The 22,350-nt window shown below is 42.8% G+C and overlaps 1 protein-coding gene across 1 annotated transcript in view; it reads right to left on the reverse strand.

Annotated features, from left to right (window-relative positions):
- Positions 1-22,101, reverse strand: part of LOC309346532 (sodium channel protein type 2 subunit alpha-like) — a 69,008-nt gene extending 46,907 nt beyond the window's left edge. Inside the window, exons 1-6 of the mRNA XM_081870355.1 lie at positions 21,802-22,101; positions 8,092-8,409; positions 6,212-6,332; positions 4,728-4,815; positions 780-908; positions 118-209 (exon numbers count right to left, since the gene is read on the reverse strand). Of these exons, the coding sequence (XP_081726481.1) occupies positions 118-209; positions 780-908; positions 4,728-4,815; positions 6,212-6,332; positions 8,092-8,358 (697 nt within the window). The 5' untranslated portion in view covers positions 8,359-8,409; positions 21,802-22,101. The remainder of the gene's footprint in view (positions 1-117; positions 210-779; positions 909-4,727; positions 4,816-6,211; positions 6,333-8,091; positions 8,410-21,801) is intronic.
- Between the last annotated feature and the right edge of the window lie 249 nt (positions 22,102-22,350).

Raw genomic sequence — 22,350 nt, forward strand, 5'->3', positions numbered from 1 at the left:
ACAAACTCTGTCAAATATCTGCAATAGGGGAGTTCACACACAAACACAATGACAGCACACAAAAAACAGTTGGAGATACAAGGGGCCTGACACTTCATCATTCCACTCACTTCTTACCTGGGATTACAGAAATAGTTTTCAAAGCTCTCAATACTCTGAAAGTTCGAAGAGCTGAAACATTGCCTAGGTTTACAAATTCTGTTACATACCTGTAGAATTAAATCACAGTTACTCAGAATTGCAGAGCTCAAGCTAATGACTTGGGGTCTTTCATCAAGACCAACTTGGTGATTTCAGCTTTTGCAATATTATACTAAGCATAAGGTTCACATTTACAAACTGACACCTGCAGTTAAGTTTCGCCAAAGTAAAACACCCATTCTGGACCTGAAAAGTTGAATTAAACTAATTTAATATATTAGCACGTTGTCAAATGATGGTTCCTGGAATGCAGGACATGAAATTAGCATTCCTAAAATGTAAATAAACAAGTAAATAAACATCACTTTTGCTGTTTAGTATATTGTGAATTGGAAACTTTACTGATAGCAGAATTTGTGCTTACTTCAATACATGCCTCTTGGTATGGTATACACTGGGATGGGGAAATCGGCTGCCCTTTGGATGTTGCTGGACTACAACTCCCATTAACCATTGCGCATTGGCTACATTGGAGTTGGAGTCCAGCATCAGGAGGCTAACAATTTCCCCAACACTAGTACAGACTGACACTAATTCCATGCCCTTATAAGCTTTTAACAAATGGTTAAAGCACTTACGCCATCAAAATTACACTGAAGTCGAGCCAATTCCATGGGTCTCGAAGAAAAGTGAAACCTTCTAAACAAAAGCCCCTTGCGAGAATTTTTATAAGTGATTCAAAGGTATAAATTCCAGTGAATGTGTACCTAAAGGCATACAAATAAAGAATTATTGTTGACTTCCTTTTATATTCTGTAATAAGGATAAAAGCAATAGTTTTAGACACCTTGGATGTTCCTGAAACAAAAGGAAAAGGGCAACCCTAACTGATCTGGTTCAGCAGCTATGGTGCTACATTTGCATCATACAGTGGTGCCCCGCAAGACGAACGCATCGCAAGACGGAAAACCCGCTAGACGAAAGGGTTTTCCATTTTGGAGGCGCTTCGCAAAACGAATTTCCCTATGTGCTTGTTTCACAAGACGAAAATGTCTTGCGAGTTCCTGCGGGGTTTTTTCCCTCCCCCCCCCCTTTTCCTAAGCCCTAAGCCGCTTATCAGCTGATCCGCTGATAAGTCGCTTATCAGCTGATCCGCTAAAAGCCGCTAAACCGCTAATAGCGCTAATCCGCTAAGCTGTCAATGGGCTTGCTTCGCAAGACGAAAAAACCGCTATACGAAGAGCCTCACGGAACAGATTCTTTTCATCTTGCGAGGCACCACTGTATTTAAGAAATACAGAAGCCCTTTCAACCACTGAAACCATCAGGGCAACAGCCAAAATTGTGCTACAGAATGTATTCTACCACACAACTGCTTAATTGTTCTCACCAAATAAGGATAATGTCAAATCACCCATTCTAACATGTATGCTGGTGGAGAAATAGATAGATACATACATAGATGATAGATAGATAGATAAACTTTATTTGCATTAGCCAATGGCCATAACAACATAAAACAAGCAATATATACAAATAAAATATATACAAATAAAAAAGACAGCAATGGGTAAAAAGGGCAATCAAATGGCCAAGATTATTGTTCAGAAATAGATATATGAGGTCTTCATGTTTTCCCTTCCACTCCTAGATTCCTCCAATAAATTTATCTCTGTGTAGGAATAATGATACACTGAAACAACTATGAGTTAATCAAAACAAAGTATTTTTCACGCATTGCGAAATCAGTATTCCTGGATGTCCATCCCTATATACTAACAGTGGCCTCGTTCTCCAGAGTTTGGATGCTGATGAAGCCAAAGAAACACCATCTACCCCAGACATCTCCAACCAGTTGCTCAGGTGTTATCCAACTCCAGCTCCGATCAGCCTCATCCAGCATGGCCAATCATCAAGAATGATTAGCACTGGAGTCCAGCAACATGGAATGCTTACTGGGTGCTTTTTTTTTGAGGGTGGGAGATGGGAAATTAAGGGGAAGTGAAACTGAATGGAGCATCCCATGGGGAAGCCTGGCTTGCTGGCACTTAAAGAGTAGCCCTCCACTTTGCAGCTTGTTCTTACTTTTTCTGTTCTCGTCAAGTTTCTTATTTAATCCCACTCCTTCTTAGGGAAAAGTTGTTGCTTGGTGGTAAAGTACATGCTTTGCATGCCAAAAGTCCCAAGTTCAATCAAGGTACGGCTGGAATGGCCTCCTGCCCGAAACCTTGGAGAGCTGCTGTCTGTCACTGGATCAATTGGTCCGACTGAGTATAAGCACCTTCCTACATCCCCATGTGCTGTCATGTTTTCTGCCATCTAGTCTTTGCTCTTCAAGCATCTTCCATATTCTGTACTGCGTTTCCTTAAGCCCCGTTGGAACAATAAGACTTATATGAGTCAGACTTGTATCTCCATCACCTGCCTCCTCCTTACCTATTTCCACTGTTTACTTATCAAACCTCCGTCTTATTCAACTGATGTGGAAAATAAGGCTTCTCTGGGAAACTAGTAAATTGCATCTTCTGTACAGGACCAGAGTTCCTTCTCTCACACTTTCAGGGCTTGCTAAGAAATAACTGATGGTACGTATGTTCTGCCTTCCTTACATATACAATACTAAGTGGTTTTCATGGTATTCCATTCAATCTGCTACCCAAAGCATCGACTGATGAAACCCAGAGTTGCTGAGGTTCCATAAGATGGCTGCCAACAGGTGCCTTCCTGCTGCATCTAACACTTAGTACTGTGTTTTTAAAAATATCATTGGCTAGAAAGATGCAGATAAGCTAATGGATTATAGCTCTGCTAACAGGAAGACTTTGTCATCACTGAGACAGAGGACCAATTCAGATGATAACTTAAAGACCTCTCTGTTCTGCCACATGGAAGGGCAAGCTGAGTGTGCTTCTACTTTCACTGTCCCTGCATTGCCATAGGGGGATGGAACTCTATTATGTCATACACAGGTAAAACCCTATACAGTCATACCTTAGAAGTCAAACTGAATCCGTTCCAGAAGTCTGTTCTACTTCCAAAGCATTCGACTTCTGATTGGCTGCAGAAAGCTCCTGTAGCCAATCGGAAGCCGTGGAAGCCCCGTCAGATGTTCGGCTTCTGAAAGAACGTTAAAAAACCGGAACAGTCACTTCTGGGTTTCAATCATTCGGGAGCCAAAACATCCAATTTCCAGGGCGTTTGAAAACCAAGGTATGACTTTACATGCAGACTCCAATCTTGCTGTCATTCCCTCCCCCCACTCCAAAAAAAGAAAATTAACTGTAAGGTTCTGGCCTGTGCACATAGGTTTTAACAAGCGTATAACATGATGTATGTGTCCCATCTCCATGTGAATATGGCAGGGACAACAGGGATGACCAGCATGCATACAGCATGCACACAATGTGGCCCAGAGTAGCCCTGAGGGTAAGGGTGGTGACAATTTAAACATGTTCCATTTAATGTGCAAGAAAAAATGCTGAACCCCTATAAGACAATCCCAGGACATGGTGCAAAGGCACATGACACAGCATGTGAAGACGTGAGGGTGAACGAGGACCAAGTTAGATGCAACGCCATCCACACCATTAGCGATTACATGAGCAGCTTTTTAGTAAGGCATAGTAAGACCTTGGGACACGAGTGGTGCTGTGGGTTAAACCACAGAGCCTAGGGCTTGCTGATCAGAAGGTTGGCGGTTCGAATCCCTGTGATGGGGTGAGCTCCCATTGCTCAGTCCCTGCTCCTGCCAACCTAGCAGTTCGAAAGCACGTCAAAGTGCAAGTAGATAAATAGGTACTGCACCAGCCGGAAGGTAAACGGCGTTTCCGTGCGCTGCTCTGGTTCTCCAGAAGCGGCTTAGTCATGCTGGCCACATGACCCGGAAGCTGTCTGCGGACAAACGCCGGCTTCCTTGGCCTATAAAGCGAGATGAGTGCAGCAACCCCAGAGTCGGCTACGACTGGACCTAATGGTCAGGGGTCCCTTTACCTTTACCTAGTAAGACCTTGGCATGGAGTTGGGGGTTAACCCTGTGCTCCATCCTGTAGTCCCCACCCAGATCAGGGCCCCTATACTTGCTATTTGTGTTTGGGCAGGGGAGTTCTCATTCATTCCAAAGGGAGCTTTCCCTATCCACTGCAAACAGCAGGTGCAGGAGGACTAGTTAGAAGCACAGCATGGGAAGGGGGAGGATTACAGTCCCCTGCACTCTCTGCACACATTCCAATGGGCCCCGGACACTCCTGCAGTTTATGTTTAAGAAGCCATTCACATGATTGCTAATTGTGTGAACGGCGCCTTGTCTGTTCATTGCCTAGACAGAAGACTGCTGGGAACACCCTAGGTATGCTATCTTGAGTTCCATGGAAGAAAAACAGGAAATTAATTACAAACAAACAAAAATCACAAAATAAGTTTTCATTTAGGATCCTCTTTAAAGCTCTGAAGAAAAGGGATAAGAAAATGCACAAATCATCATAGGAATCTTATTGGAGACAGCTGGTCAAAATTCAAATCTGATATAGCAAAGAATCAAAACAGATAACACGTTTTCCAAAAAAGAAAAGAAAAAGGTATTTACTTACTCTACATTCTTGGTCCATTCTGGAGGGTTGCTCATAGTCATAAATACACAGTTGGTCAAAATAGTGCACATAATTAGCATGCTGAATAATGTAAGATGTGGTCAAGGAATGATGACCATTAAATCAGAGATCAGGTTATAAAACCAAGTTAATGACAGCACCCACTTTAAATAACCTCATTTTAATAATAGCAGTGGACACACACAACTTTTTCACGCATTTTGCATGCAGCAGCAAAACAAAGAAAAAGAAAAGAGAGAGACTTGTGTCACTCTTTTAAAAAAATAGATTCATGGTAGCATGAGTTTTTCTAAGGAAGAGCCTACTTTACCAGATTAATCTTCAGAAATTGCAGAAGTTGCTGCCAGGTCACTGTGGATGTGTCACTATCAAGAGGTTATGTTCTCCATTTGCTAGCAGGGTATAGGCATGTGTGTGACCCAAGACAGCACAGTATCTATCTGTAACTATATGAATCAGCCATACAACTGTGGCATAAGTTATTAAAAACCAGTTAGCTATTTATTTTCTCTTTCTATTTTCCAAATCTGGACATTTTTGTGGACTTTCTACAAGTTTCTGAAGACAGCCAAAAACTCTGAAATAACTCTTCCTTCCCTGTTAATGCTTCACTTAGTGGTTTAGCTTTCCAGATAAAAGATTTATCACAGATAAAAGATTACTCACAAGATATTCAATGGAAAATGTTGACATTAACACGGGCAAGGATAATGACTTTTCTCTGCTCCGTTCGCTCCAATTGCTTTCTCCTCCTCAAATGCCCAAGTCGCTTCTCATGTGCCCCTCCACCACAAAGTGCATGAAGGCGATCAGTGCCATCCAGTTACTTCTGAGATGCTTCTTTTAAAACAGGGGTTGCTACCATCTGGCCCTCCACGTATCAAGTCCTGGTGGTACAAGCAGTGCTTGTGCCATTTTGGTAACCTGCACATGTAAATCTGGCGAGCTGCATGTTCCCCATCCCTGGTTTGGAACATCAACATTAATTAAGAAGCACTCTCTGAATAAACTGTGAGCAAAGATCTTGGTTCTTGCTGAATCTCTCAGTATTGTCAAATGGTCATTCTTGAAAGGTACTGCTATAGTTCTAGATACATGCTGAAGTCCATCAACTACCAATGGTATTTTCTGGTCAATAAAGCTTTGAACTTGATCCTTCATGCTTTTAAACCTAGTCTGGCAAACCTGTGCCCCTCCAGATACTGATGGACTCCAAATCCCACAATCCCTCCCCTTTGGCAATGGCGTGTGGGACTAATAGGAGTTTCAGATCAACAAACTCAGGAGCATAACATGTCCCCCACCCTTGTTCTCAACATGCATGTGCATTCAACTACTGACAAGGGACACTGGTTTACAACGTATCTGTAAACAGGACAGCCATTGTTGTTGTTTTCAAAATAACATTGGAAAATACTTCAAATTTAATTCCAAACACTTAAGGTAAACGACTTGAAAAGGATATGAATGTACCAAAATTTTAATAGCAATTTTTCTGAGAGGATTGAAAGGGGTTAAAATGTACAAGGCAGATGTGGCGCTGAATCGGAAAATTGCCTTCCCTCTGTTCAATACTATGAAGGTCTGGAAAACAAAAAAAGAACGTAGGATTAAAAAAACCAACAATCATGTATTGTTCACAGATTATTTACTTCCTACACTTTGTTGCTTCGCTTATTTCAATGGAAGATGGAGCTTCTTGCTGACTCATCCCACTGTGCTTTTACAACTGAATTCAAGCCAATGGCCCCTCAAGTTAATAGAATTATTATTATCAACAGCAAGACCGCTTAGAGTCACTATTATTATTAATTTTGTCAAGGTGACCCAAGTAATCAGAACACCTCATCCTAAAGGCAGCATCAAAGACCAATGATACATATGCACACAAAACTACTTTCCTGTGAATTGATCATCTTCCTCCCAACCATTTCCCTAAAGTGGACTGAGCAAAGACACGAGAACTCATATTCTGGAGTGTGGTGAGGCAATCAACAAACACAAAAATTCAGCTGGTGACACACCACTATTGACTTGGTGAACTGACTCATAGTTGATCTCTACAAGTGGCACAGGCCACAATAATTCAACAGCATCCGTTCAAAACCTTTGCAGGAGGAAGATAAATCACTGGGGCCTTGCGCTCCAGCACAGTCTCTGCAATCTCAGCTGAGGAAGATTCCACGGCAGGTCCCAGTACCTGCAGACACCAGATGGAGTTGACACCCCGTGCCATGGAATCTTGGGTACCAACCCGGAAGTACACCTGTCAGGGCCTGGCTGCCGTTGGGGCTTCAAAGGCTTGAAGCAGCTGAACCGTGTCTCCACAGCTGTAAGAGAGGCACATTTCCTCCTTGGCATACTATAAAGAGTGAGAGGAACTGGAGAGGAACCTGCCACCAGAGGAACAACATATATTTGAAAGGGAGATTTACTGACAACGCATACTGCCTTGGCATTGGAGATGCAGCAGGAAGCAACAGAGAACTCTTTACGGGAGAAAATTCAGTGGCGAGTCAGGAAAGTACATTTCTTCTAAGAACAGGCAGAGCCAGCCCACTAATGACATGGGATGAAGCAGCTGCCTCAGGTAGTGGAAATGGAAGAGGCAGCACTCCCACAAGCGCCCTGCCACACCACCACCGCAGAAACAATCCAGTTAAGAGAAGAGGCAGCAGTGGGGTGGCACAGCATTCCACCACCAGTTTTGCCGCTCATATACCCTGCCCCTAGGGGCGGAGATGGCCCAGCAGCAAAGCTCTACAGAACGTGTTCTTTCTCACCGAGTTGGCAAGACGGGAGGCATTCCACCACCCAGCTTTGTGGCTGGGTGGGATGCGAGTTTCAGAAAGTGCTTCTCCTTGAAAAGAAGCAGTTTCTGAAGCCACACACACACACGGCTGGTGGGGATTGGTGAGGGTTCTCCTTTAAGAGGAGCCCTCACCAAGCCTTGCCACCAGGCAGAAAGGGAGTTTTGGAAAGGGATTCTCCTTAGGCTTTCCTCTCCCACAGCTCTGGAACGTCCCTGGGAACAGGTACTGGGGTAAGATGGAAGGGTGACCCAAGGACCCCAGGAAGAACTCAAAGGTGGGAAGAGGGCTAGGGAACTCTTGGTGGTGGGCAGAGGAGCTTGGGCCTCTGTATGAACAGACAACAGAAAGAACATGCATGGTGTCATTAAATAAAAAAATGATTATGCAAACAAAGCAACATTTTGTGCAAGCCCAAATATTTTCCAGCTGAAATCAAGTAAAAAGAGAAGGATTTCTGGTGAAATAAGTAAACAGTGAAAAGGCATTAATGCAATGGCCAAAATCCAGCCAGTCTTAACAAAATAACTCACTTTTTTATTGCTATAATAAGGGTCAAGGTCCTCCAAAGGTTCGGACACCATTCCTGGAGGAATGTCTCCATATATAAATGGAAGTGTTTTCCCTGCTTCCAAGTCACTATTTGGTTTTGGTCCATTTTCATCATCAGCATCTGAATGGTCCTGTTTGGGCTTTTTAGCTTTTTCCTCTGCACAGCGTTTTTCAATAGCTGCAAGAGATTCTCTAGTAAAATAGCGGAAGCTGTCAGGTCCTGGTGGTACCAGCAGTGCCTGTGCCATTTTTTCATCCTGCACATTTAAATTACTTTTAGCCTATTGCATAAGAATGACCTGAAAAAGAAAGAAGAATGCAAAAAGAGAGAGAGAGAGAGAGAGAGAGAGAGTGTTAGGGAAACATTCAGCATTAATGAACCCACTGCCAATTTTTACAAGCTTAAAATAGAACCTGTTTGAAATATATGCAAAACTTAGGCAGTCTTTGATATGTAGGTTGTGCTTTGTTATGTTTAAGATGATTGGCTATTCCCAGACTTCTATTCCTACAAAGGAAAATTATGCATATGAAGCAGGGGAAATGGATGCCTATGATGCACTGTCTCAATGGCCAAGGTCAATTCCCCATTTCAGAGGTTCAGCAGGTCATGTGCAGAGCAGCTTCAGACATCCATGTGAATAAGCTCCACAGAGAGCCCTGGAAACCAAGCAGATTCATAAGTCTCTGAGAGTGTGCCTGATTAACAGCACTGGGAAAAAGGACCTCAGGGGTCATCTAGTCCAACCCCCTGCAATGCAGGAATCTCATCTAAAGAACCCTTGACAAATGGCCATCCAACCTCTGCTTAAAAGCCTCCAAGGAAGGAGAGCCCACCACCATCTCATGGAAGTCTGTTCCACTGTCAAATAGCTCATACTGTCAGCAAGTTCTTCCTGTTTAGTTGGATTATTCTTTCCTGTAACTTGAAGCCATTGGTCCGAGCCCTAGCCTTCAGAGCAAGAGAAAACAAGCTTGTTCCATCCTCCATCTGACAGCCCTTTAGATATTTGAAGATGGCTATCCCATCTCCTCTCAGGCTGCTCTTTTTCAGGCTAAACATACCCAACTCCTTCAACCATTCCTCATAAGGCTTAGTTTCCAGACCCTTGATCATCTTGGTTGCCCTCAACTGCACATGTTCCAGCTTGTCAATATCCTTAAACTGTGGCGCCCAGGACTGGACACAGTACTCTGACCAAAGCACAACAATACTATTACTTCTATTGATCTGGAAACCATGTTTCTGTTGAAGTGGCCTTGAATAGCATTCGCTTTTTTATTGCTGCATTGCACTGTTGACTCATGTTAAGCTTGTGGTCTACTAAGCCCCCAAGATCCTTTTCACTAGCACGCCAGGTGTCCCCTATTTCTGCAGCTGGTTCTTCCTGCCTACGTGCGGAAACTTAGATTTGTCTCTGTTGAAATTCATTTTGTTAGTTTTGGCCCTGTTATGCCTTCCTTCCTGAGGCAATCCTCTCTAACCACGTAGTCAAAGTTCAGGCATGGGGAGCCCTGACTATATCACTAGATGCCCGGCCCCTAATGCAGAAGGAGATACAGGGTCTTCCTTTCTCAAACCACCTTGGTGCAAGTACTTTCACAGGACACACAGGAGGAAGGAAAGGCAGAATCTGTACCAAGGGTAGAAAAGACAAAGGGCCAGAGACTGTAAGAGTGAAAAGATATCCAAAAGGAAGCAGGAGAGGTATGTGAAGAGTTTAGGCCAGGCTTGAGGTTAGATAGGCTCAAGATACAAGACTTTTAACTGTGCATGGAGGGGCAATGAATCCACATAGTGAATAGATGTGAGTGGGAGTAAGCTCCCTATGAAATGTAATCAAATACCCGAGTGTGAAAATGTGTCCTACCTTTTTATCTCTGGGCAGTGTCAGTTCTTGAAATGGAGCCACCGGAACTGCATGCGTATCCCTTTGGGTGAGCTATGCAATGAATGACTGTGGGCTATGAAATCTTCTTTTCCTCAAGAGACAAAATGAAGTCAAGACAGCCCATCCTTAAAAGTGGTAGAAATCGAATGCTTCTCCTGTCAGCAGATCCTTGCCACTTTGGGATATGCAAGCTAGAAAACGTTTCTAGCTTCCAGTCACATCACCAGCCGAATGACCTTGGGGAAACAAGGATAAAAAAAGGAAGTTAACTTCACATATGATGCCAGATGCCCTTAACACAGATTGCTGGAAGTTCTCATTAACGTCTGTGTTACTAAGGTAAAGGTAAAGGGACCCCTGACCATTAGGTCTAGTCGCGGATGACTCTGGGGTTGCGCGCTCATCTCGCTTTATAGGCCAAGGGAGCCAGCGTTTGTCCGCAGACAGCTTTTGCGTCATGTGGCCAGCATGACTAAGCCGCTTCTGGTGAACCAGAGCAGCACATGGAAACGCCGTTTACCTTCCCGCCAGAGCGGTACCTATTTATCTACTTGCACTTTGACGTGCTTTTGAACTGCTAGGTTGGCAGGAGCAGGGACTGAGCAATGGGAGCTCACCCCGTCACGGGGATTCGAACCGCCGACCTTCTGATCGGAAAGCCCTAGGCTCAGTGGTTTAGACCACACTGTCACCCACGTCCCTGCATTCTTTATAAACTGGTTTATAAAAGCTTTTATTGCAGGGTCGGGGAAGCTTTTCCAGTCAGAGGGCCACATTTTGTCATGGCAAACTTTCTGGGGGCTGCATGACACTGGCGGGTGGAGTAAGAGGCAAAAGTGGCCAGAGCAAAGGGTGTGACTCATCCGTGTAGAGTAGGCTACATTTGAACCATGCTAAAGTCAGAGCTTCCTACACTAAAGCACACACACACTTCTCTGAATCCTTCATCTGGGCAAGCAACAGGCATTGAAGGACAAGCAAAAAGCATGTGAGGAAAGTATGGAGCTGTCTGGTGAGAGGTGCTGCCTGTTAAGAGCCAATGCATAATGGCCAGAGCATGTACAAAACGTAGTCAAGATAGGGCCTGTTGAAGATTGTATATATTGACCAGGAAAAGTGCACAATTACCTTTTCATGGTTAGATTATATGCACAGTCTCCAAGGGACGTGGTGAATGTGCACACTGACCAGTTATTATACACATTATCCACAAAACCTTCCTTACCCTTAACATGCACAGTAAACATCTCATACAGAAGGGATTCTTTTCAGTAATTGGGGACAATGGTCAGTAAACCATTCTCACCCACTGCACACCAGCAAATGGAAAACATGCCAGTTTTATTTAATATAACAGTGTTTATTTTCAGTACCAAACCTTCTTGACTTAAATTGTGGAAATATGTTTCATTCTTCCTGGTTGTTTTAATTAGAATTCGGGGGCACACAAAAAAACTTAATGCGTATAGGCACTGGTTTGCCAAGAGAGTTCAATAGCACCTAAAAGATGTCGTGCAGTGGCTGCAGCAGGCTTCCTAAAACAGATGCCCTCTAACTGTTATTTGACTACCATTCCAAACAACCCTAGCCAGCACAGGCATGCCTTTTTTACTCACTTCATACAGAACACAACAAAATGCATTGGTAGAGAATCTATTGTGCTTTTTAATAGCCTATGCAATGGCTTCTCACCCTCACATCTAAGAACGACAGAAATAAGTTCCTGCTTTGGATTTATTTTGTCCAGCTCTAATCTTTAGCTGTCTGCTTCTGTTATGTCTTCCTTGCCAAGTTGCAGTGCCTTTCGATGTCGTGCTTTTATTTAATATACTGTCACCAGCGAATTGGTACTGACAATGTCCATTTCTTCCAATGAGCTTTACTTTGCCAGCGAGATGTTCACACATAACCCTATGCCAAAATGTGCTTCACCCATGGTTTTGCCCAGCCCTAGTTGGTTTCCCCTTGCCTCCTCTGCCAATAGCCATCTGAGATTCTGAAAATAATAATAATAATAATAATAATAATAATAATAATAATAATAATAAAAACAAAACAAATTCCTTCCAGTAGCACCTTAAAGACCAACTAAGTCAGTTCTTGGTATGAGCTTTCGTGTGCATGCACACTTCTTCAGATTCTTGGTATCTGAAGAAGTGTGCATGCACACGAAAGCTCATACCAAGAACTGACTTAGTTGGTCTTTAAGGTGCTACTGGAAGGAATTTGTTTTGTTTTGACTATGGCAGACCAACATGGCTACCTATCTGTAATTATTATTATTATTATTATTATTATTATTATTATTATTATTTATACCCCGCCCATCTGGTTGGGCTTCCCCAGCCGCTCTGGGCGGCTTCCAACAAAATATTAAAATACAGTAATGCATCAAACATTAAAAGCTTCCCTAAACAGGGCTGCCTTCAGATATCTTCTAAAAGTGTGGTAGGTGTTGTTCTCTTTGACATCTGGTGGGAGAGCATTCCACAGGGCAGGTGCCACTACCAAGAAGGCCCTCCGCCCGGTTCCTTGTAACCTGGCTTCTCACAGTGAGGGAACCGCCAGAAGGCCCTCGGCGCTGGACCTCAATGTCCTGGTAGAATGATGGGGGTGGAGACGCTCCTTCAGGTATACTGGACCGAGGCAGTTTAGGGCTTTAAAGGTCAGCACCAACACTTTGAATTGTGCTCGGAAATGTACTGGGAGCCATCTCAACAACTCTCCTGTATTGGCACAACCGTACCACAGCACCAGCTTGCTAAATTGGCAGACTGCAACAACAGGGCATGCAACTCTCTTCAGAGATTTTCTGGTACTCTCTGCATGCCACTGGAGCTAAACCATTTCCCCTCACCTCAAACACTCCAAATGCTGTCTTGTAACAAGAAGTTCCTAACCCTTCCCTGGAATCCAAGTGGAACAAAATATTATGAGTTCTCTGCAGATTCCTGCCAGGTTTTTTCTCTGAAGTCCTTTGCCACTGAAAATTATGACTATGGGACTAAAAGGACATGATCCCAGTCAAACACTCTGCTCAATGGCTCTGATGGAAATTCACCCTAAATGTATTAGTGGCCAATACTTCCAAATCTCTAGTAAATCATGATAGGGAAGAGTGGCAGACACATTTTCTAAATAAATTATTTGGGGCATATGTATTAGGAATCTCACTTAGAAGTATGGCATGGGTCAAATTTTAAAGCCAATGTTCCCAACAGAACCTGACCGGAAAATTGGCTTTCTCTACAACATTTACTATCTTGTGTAGCAAACCTTCACTACTATGCAGGTTTAAGGAGGACTGCCATCTTACCAAGTCTTTAGCCATGAAACGGGTTTGCGTTCAGCTTTCAAAGCAGAATGAGTACTGGAGACGAAACCGAAAATATGGGAGACATAACTCCCACAGGTCTAAATATTGTAAACTAGGAATTCAGAAGCCTGCCAACAAATAATAAAATTTAGCATTTCCATAACACTTTTAGCATTTGAACAGAATGTAAACATAACCCAAGTTATTGCAAATGCCAGTTAACACACAAAAGAAGCAGAAGGCTCTTCCTCAAACTCTAAAAAGGGGTTGTGGTATGTTAATGTTCTAATTCAGGATGGAAAACTGTCTGTCATCTGGTTATCTATTGTTAAGCAAAAATTGACCAGGCGAGTCTCCACTTCTGTGAGGGTACAGCCTTGTGGTCAGGGCTACCACGTGGCGCACTATGGTGACCACATTTGCTGCTCTCTTGCCATGCCTTTTGGCCTTGAAGAGCTACTGGACTGTAAGGCAGACAAATCCATGTAGACAGTGCCAGATTTATGTATAGGCTAAGTAGGCTGAAGCCTAGGGCCTCTAAATCTAGGGGGCCTCGCCAGCCCGCCCGCTCCCCAGTGGGCAGTCTCCCCTCTCCCCAAATTGCAAACCCATGCAAGGGCAGGGCAACTCAGGCCCAGCAAGTATGAGACTCAGGGCTAGCCAGTGGGGCCCAATTTAAAGCAGTGGGGTGCAACTTGAATTTTGTAGGGCCCCAGTTCACAGCCAAAGTCTGCAAAATCTTATAGATATAAATAAAATCCACCTAGATTGCCCTTAGGAGCAGCTCGCAGGGCCCAATTTTCCAAATTGCTCCAATTGCCTTAAAGTCAGCCCTGATGAGACTGTGCAGGGATTGGACTGACAAGCCCTGCACCTTCTAGGTCCCTGGTGTCACTATTCAGAGTACAGACTCAAGGACTTGTTATGGAAATAAAGGGGGGGCACTTATTGGAAATCAGTTTTGTCACCTCTCCCCCCCCAACCCCGAGACAATGAGCCCAGCCACCTTTTATTCATAGTCGCATAAGCACTACACTACAGCATGGCCATAAACCTGTACGTTCAACTGCTGAAATAGACACCCAATATGTAGCAATGGAGATTTATGTTACTGCTTTATGAATGAACACTGTGTTTTATGAATGGACTCTGTATTTTGTGAATTACCTAAGAGCCACCAATACGGAGCTCTAGAATCTGACAGCTAACCAATTGGGTACTACCAAACAGTGACCCCTATTGCTGAAAGCGGGTAACCATCAGAAAACACTTCAGCTCGGCCTTTGCACTGTTTACTGAACATCCCCTGCTGTGCAGATAATGGAGAAAGCTCATAAATTGTATCCCTTCTGGTGTCCTGACCAACTCTGTTATGCTGGTGTAAACCCTGGTGCACCACAAGCCCAGAATAGCAGCAGTTAAAATCTGCTCATACATCAGCGACTGATAAGACTTGTCAACCAGTTCTTCCAAAGTCTTCCTAAATTATAAAGCTCCAAAATACAGGCCAAAAGAGAGCAAGTCTGGGAAGAGCGAGGCATACAATGGGCACCACCAGTGAAAAGGCCCTGCTCCGTGTAGCTCCTGCCCTGTCATTTGATAGGGTGCCCACTTGCCCTCCTTCTTGACATGGAATGCTCTCTATTGGAGTCTCCAGGTCTAGTACAAAGACCATAAGAAGGGAGAGCAGGGACTTTGATGTTCCCAACACCTGTTAATCAAGCAAGCAAGCAAGCAAGCAAGTACACAGGTCACTTTGTCACAGTCAGGACGCCTATGTCCTGGCCAGGCCTGTACCCAATCTTGTTTTTGTACAAACTTGATTATCCTCAGTAACCAAAATTATATCATCAACTTACACAAGCAGAAATGTTGTTTTCCTTCATTTTCAAGAAATCGTACAAAACAAAGTGGCACTAATAAAGAAAAGTTCCAGGGTGACAACAGAAAGCAAACTAAAAATGCTTTTGCAGTTCATCAAAACTATCCAGCAATATCAAGTTATAGGAAAACTGGTGCTATTAACAGTAATCTTTCTAGTTGGTTAATTGGTTCGGCAACTTCCATAGTGTGATGCTAATTATTTCCCCCTAGAGTTAAATGATAACTCATCAGAGGCAGCTACAGTTGCAAATGGCAACAAAATATCTGTGAAAGGAAGAGGAGTAGGTTTGCTCAAGTGTGTTGCAGGTAGAAATACTGTTTGTAAAGAAGTGAGAGCAGTAGTTTACTTGCTCGAATTAACAAATAAGAAAGTTTTGAGAATTTAAATTCTAGATTAAAATTGATTACTTAATTGAAAAGGAGATGGTAACAAAACCACTGGGGCCTAATTTGAATAGTAGAGTGCCTGGTATCTGGTGGGCAATCTCATCCTTTAGTTCCACACTGTGGCTGCAGACCAAAGCACGTGTCAGGAGAGCTATGAGATTCAGGTGAGGGTCAGATGCCTTGTCAATCCCAGCAGGTATATAACAGGAAGAACCGGCCTGCCGAGGCCTGGCCAAACTATGCGGCAAGGTTGGGAAGTAAGGCTTGTGGTTTATGGATTGCCCTTTTGAAAACACCCCTAAACTAGTGTTGCCATATTCCCAAAAGTGAAAATTTGGACAAAGTTGTTGAGCCCCCCCCCCATTATGTTTTTGAGCTTTTTTGGATTATTTAAGCATTTTTAAAGAAAATTCACCCTGCTTGCCATATGTCCGGGTTTTCATGGACATTTTGCAGATTCAGTAAAAAAACCGACCAGATGCCATTTTGACAGCCAGATTCCTGGATGTGTCAGGGAAAACCCAGACGTATGGCAGCCCTACCTAAACACAACAGTGTACAGTATATAAAGGAACAATGGCAATTATTGTGTCACTGCTGTTTCAGTCCAAAATTCTCCACAAAGTTTTTCATAGGAACATTTCAACAGCAGGCATAGTGTCATCTTTAACTCCTTTTTTTTAAAAAAAACAACCCATAAAATTAACTAGAATTTACCGTACCTCAGAGTTTGCCAAAATTGGAATTCAGATTATACCTGTTAGTTGTCATCGTTCTAAATCAGGGCTTCTTTTCAGCCGGAACTCACCAGAACTCAGTTCTGCCACCTCTCAGCTGGATGCCATTGCTGTTATAAGAGAACAAGGGAGGTGTTCATGGTGAGTTCTGGCACCTCTTTTTCTATAAAAATAGCAATGATCTAAATAATCCTCAGATTCACTAAGGTTTTTGTGAATTCAACACACACCCTGCCTGAATGAATCAGGGTGGGGTTTTTTGTTACCTCACTTCAACAACTACTAAGCATTTTGTGATCTCTGCTGCTTATGATGTTTTAATCTTTTGTGCCAAACAATCTATATTCTCAGTTTTACTCTTTCACACTGAATTGTCTCCTGTAATCTCAACAAATCCCATGATAATTTGTGTGTTTGTGTGCCAAGGTCAAACAAGTATGCACAAAGATGACTCATTATTTGTGTGAATTTATGTGTGTAAATGTAACATACTTCTTTCAATATAAGTTTCATTGAACTCAATGAGACTTACTTTTGAGTAAACATTTTTAGCATTAGGATGCCTGAGTACCAATCCCATAATGCCATGTGGCATTATATTAAATATGCTTGTGTGAAAACGACTAAGGTTTTATGCAGTTTTAATGCTACATATTCCATTAAAATAGGTTACCTCAAAGAAATAGACAAACTACGGAAACCCATAAAGAATTGGTCAACTTTTGATTCTACAATGGGATTTCGATGCAAATTTGTTACTCAAAGCTTAGGGGTGGGTAGTGACAGAATTTCTGCTATCAGATATCACATCTGATATCTGGAAGCCAATATTTCATCAACTGGGTCATTTTTTTATTTTGAGGCGCGCGCACACACACACTTAACTGGCAACATCACCAATTATAAGAATGAAAATAATTACATCAATTCTAACTCCCACAATCACCTCAGATGTTAAGCAATGTGCAGTTCCCTTTTCCTGTCTTAACTGAAAAGAAGCAGCAATAATTAGTGCATGTGATCAAATTCTGTGGTGCAGAAGATGAAATCACTTTATTTACATTTAAGACAGTCATCTTGAGAATTAGGAGGTGGGGAGAGAGAAAAAAAATCATGAAGACGTGTTGAACAGGCCTGTGGAAAATACTTGCTTAAATATGGAGCCACCATTTGGTACGAGTAATTATGAATAGCCAACTTGATTATTGGTTTTTTTAAAAAAACTGCTTTAGACTCATAACACACTCCGTTCTATTGGCATGCTATGAGCCAGTTTGGATGTTACAACATATGACAGTGATATTCAAACATTGCAGTAGACGTAGGCAATAGAAGTGTGAGTTGCTCATATTCCTGTAAGTGCCCCCTTCTCTCAGGCTCTGAGATTTAAGGAGGAACAAAAGAAAGCTCTCGTTTCTCAGTTCCCGTCTTGTACTACTTCATTTCCAGACATAGTCCTCAAGAATAACAATGGCTGGCAAGGGATGCAGATTTAGAGAAATGAAATGTCTTCTGCTGAGAATACAGAGATCAGGCAAAGTTTAACTAAGACTAGGGATCGAATTTATCAGGATGCTTTGCGCAAATGGTCCATGAGTCAACCTAGGAGAGGAGGTCCAGAGATGGGCACCATATGAGAGTGGCAATCCTATACTTGGAACTCAAGCCAGACTTATTTCCACTAGGGTTTATTCATGTACAACCAAGCACAAGATTTCAATCCTTTGCAGCCTCACTCCCTCACTGAGAAAGGGAAAATAAGATGTCATTGTGACCTGCCTCTCCCCCCCCTATGATCTACTTTGAGAGCAGCTGCTGCCAGAAGAAATTATAAACTGACTTTTTGTTGTTGTTGCAAAGATAGCCACAACTAATAAAGGATGGGTGGGTGGGAAAGCGGAGCGGGAAAGAGCAGGGTCCAGTGGCCTTAAGGGTAGGGATGGCACCAGTTCTATGGCGATACAGTGATACCTCTGGTTACGAACTTAATTCGTTCTGGAGGTCCGTTCTTAACCTGAGGTACCACTTTAGCTAATGGGGCCTCCCAGTGCCGCACAATTTCTGTTCTCATCCTGAGGTAAAGTTCTTAACCCGAGGTACTTCTTTTGTGTTAGCAGAGTCTGTAACCCAAAGTGTTTGTAACCTGAGGTACCACTGTAAATGAGAACAGGCCTCATTGATCAGAATGGGATGTGAATTAAAGGATCAAGCTTTAGATTACTATTTCACCACACAAGCATGAGACTGAGGCAGGATAATTTATCAGTCAAAGCACTGGATGAGGGCCTCTCGCCCTTTTATAGCAACGATATATCATATCCTGAGACTTTGTCCATGTGCTGATTTGTGTAAGTATCATTGTGAATAATAATAAAATTTGTATACCGCCCTTCATCTGCAGATCTCAGGGCACTTCACAACATAAAGATACAATATAAAAAGCACAAAATTTAGATAGCAATGAACAATAAATATTCTCTGGGTAGCTTATAAACAAGAAACTATTTTTAAAAAATGATACAGTATGTAGTATTTAAAATAAATGACAAGCGTTTTACAAAATTGCCAATTCCCCCCTCTTTACTAGCATAAATGGTTTAAAAGATGAAACTATGCTACGCTGTAGACACCCAAGGTTAGCTTAAAGTGCAATTAAAAAGCTGGGTAAATACAAGGGTGAACTTCACTCTTGTAACCTTCTCACTGGAAATTGTTTCTTGTTTTGCTACCACTCCTATGAAGTTTTGCTGATTGGTGTTTTGCTTTTGTACAGTGACGTCTATTTAAATCCGTCCACAAACCACATTGGAAACATAGGCTAAGCTAAATAAATAAGTATTGCCTCAATTTATGTGAAAACTGTTAGGCTGATCCAGTGCCTCTTGAAACATATGGCTGAGCCTCATGTTATGATGCTAGCCTACAACAAGCTGTGATGGGAACGCCAGCACTCTCCTGCATTCCCAGGTTTCTGATTGGATGGAGATGCGTGGCAAAATTGTCCTTGCCACGTTGCAGGATATGATAATCTACTGGTTTATCACATAGTTGTTGCGTGCATGCTATTACAACTCGGTGTATGGTTGTCTGTACTCACTCTTCGGGCCTTGGGACCATGCAATTTTATGTGTGAATACAGTGGTACCTCGGGTTAAGTACTTAATTCGTTCCGGAGGTCCGTACTTAACCTGAAACTGTTCTCAACCTGAAGCACCACTTTAGCTAATGGGGCCTCCTCCTGCTGCTGCTGCCGTGCCACCGGAGCACGATTTCTGTTCTCATCCTGAAGCAAAGTTCTTAACCTGAAGCACTATTTCTGGGTTAGCAGAGTCTGTAACCTGAAGTGTATGTAACCTGAAGTGTATGTAACCTGAAGCGTATGTAACCTGAGGTACCACTGTACTGTCTTTCCAGGCTGATTGGTCACCCTTCTTATAGTCTCCAGTCCACAGCAAGGCTTGCCCTCCTCACCATCGATTAATATATATGCCAAACATCACGCCACTCCTTTTGAACGAAGACGTAAAGAGCCGTCCTGAAAATATGGTAGGCCCATGCCCTGAGCTGATCATCTGGATATCTTAAGTATCCTAGCAGTAATAATTCACACTCAGGATAAGAATCTGACGGAGAGCAGACATAACTAATTAGCGATGGGCTCCCATCACTGATCCATGCTGCTTATGACACATTTTCTTACTCTTGCCCTTGGCTAAAAAAGAAACCAAGACATTTTGTAGACTAAAGGCTGCTCGTAGACACAGACGTCAATACAGACATGTAGGCCGCAGTTTCCAAGCCTGTGCTCCAGAGTAGGGACACCTCAAAAAGTCAACTACAGAGATGTCTGGAATTAAGCAGCTGGACAAAATGCAACAGTAAACTTTGGTACAAAAGGATAAAGAACCACAAAGCGCAATCAACTTCATAATACAGGCAGGCTAAAAAGGCAAATAGCTCAAGAGAAAACTGACATTCCTTGGGCTTCTTTTTTCCATGCTTCACAAGATGTGAAGATCCATGACAAGCAAACTGTGCTAAGGTGTCAGTACAAGCAAAACCAGAAATATTTAAATCCATATTGGCAACAACATGAAGTATAAAACTGTCTGTCACCTCCCATTATTTAGTGCAGTCAGGAAATATCTGTAGGTGATCCCTACTTGAAGCTGTCAGATGTTGTACAAAAACGAAGTTAATTAATCCTCACAGCCTTATGTTATTTAATAATTATCCATAAAGGCTACTCTTCAAGTAATCTCAGTCTAGGCCATCATTTGGGAAACTCCCTGTTGCTTGGCCAGGACAGCCCCCTATTCTGGCAACACCCTGTAATACACCTTTTATTCCAAAGCTAATGTGAAGAAAACAATCATTTCTATATCACAGCCTTCCAGGAGAACAAAACAAACAAACCAAAAAATAAGACACAATTCTATTTAATTTACAAGCCCACAAATTCAACACCCACAGGTAAAATGGATCTGATTTTGTCAGCTACATGGCCCAGCCTATGCTTTTGGATTCAAAGCTGTGTTACTTAGTTACAACAAATAATTATTAATATTGTCAAAGGAAGTGCATCAATGGATATCAACTTAGAGGGCATAACTGTTAAAATATTTGTGATGGCTTGCTTTTTAATGGAACTTGCCAGGCAACTGGGGTGGGGGAAGAGTTCATATTATGGCCTGAAACGGGGCCTTCTCTCTTCATCTGAATACCCTATTCCTCCCCTCAAAAAACATATCTAACCATGTTAAATATATAGATATGATGCATATTATTGCAACATCCAGAAATATTAGGACATGGGATTCATATTCTGAAAGCTACACGTCTGAAAATAGTATACAAGAGATAAATGCTATATATACATTTCCTCCCTGTGGCACATGGATGTATGAGCTCCATAGCCATACTAAAACTGATCAGAATGAAATGAAATAAAATACTAACCCCCAGTAGTTCATGTTCTTCCCCCTTAGGAGCAACATGACCTCCACCATAGATCTAATGCACTCCCTGGGTTCATTTATTGAATTAAATCCACATTTTACCAGTTGATCCCATCCACAGGGATGAGGGAGGGGGGGGGAAATGTAATATTTACAGTACAGGCCACTGTAAGGTTTCACAGCACAGTTGTCTGCATGTCTACTCAGGCGTAAGCCCTTGGGAAGTCAATTGGGCTTACTCTCAAGTAAGCATGTATAAGATTGCAGCCTTAAGAAGGTAGAAGGAGGAAAGGGGACACACACACACACACACACACACACACACACACGATCACAACTACACAACAGCTCAGCATCACAACTGGGCAATTCAAAATGGCTTTAAATTCTCCCCGGTTTCCCTTTTGATTTATCTGTAAAACAACCGGAGGCTAAAATCGGATCCAGTGTTTTCTGTGAAGATGTCAGGTTGCTAGGAGCCCAGCGCCTAGCCTGAGCAAACAGCTTGCCAGCTTACCTGATGAAAAGGGAGTGACACAAATCACAGCACAGCATCCAGCCAGCAGGACCGTGCAAAAGGCTTCTTTATTGTAATGATCCAGGTCTCTGACCATAACGCTTTGGACGTATGGATGCATAGATGTGTTCACTGTGATTTCTGCATGCTCAGTGGAGAAAAAAAAAGGAAAACACAGAGACCTTTCCAGAATCCTCTTTGCTTCTGCCTCCGCTTCCTGTTCTCAGCCTCACTCTATGGTACCCAACATATATCAGAAAACAGCTCATTAGGAGGTGGGGAGGAGGAAAGCGGGGGGAGAGGAGGAGAGACAGAAAAGAGAAAGGAGGGGGGGAGGCAGCACCTAACGTGGCAGCTCCACCTACTGGCACAGAGAATGAATAAATGAGAAGTACCGGTTTTTAAAAGCTAGCCTTGAATCAACAGCTTTGTAGCTGTGTTCCTCCCGGCAATGCACACACACACACACACACACACACACACACACACACACACAGAGAGAGAGAGAGAGAGAGAGAGAGAGAGAGAGAGAGAGAGAGAGAGCGCGCG

This window comes from Podarcis erhardii (assembly GCF_964252035.2).
Source record: "Podarcis erhardii genome assembly, chromosome: 1".
NCBI classification, from domain to species: Eukaryota; Metazoa; Chordata; class Lepidosauria; order Squamata; family Lacertidae; genus Podarcis; species Podarcis erhardii.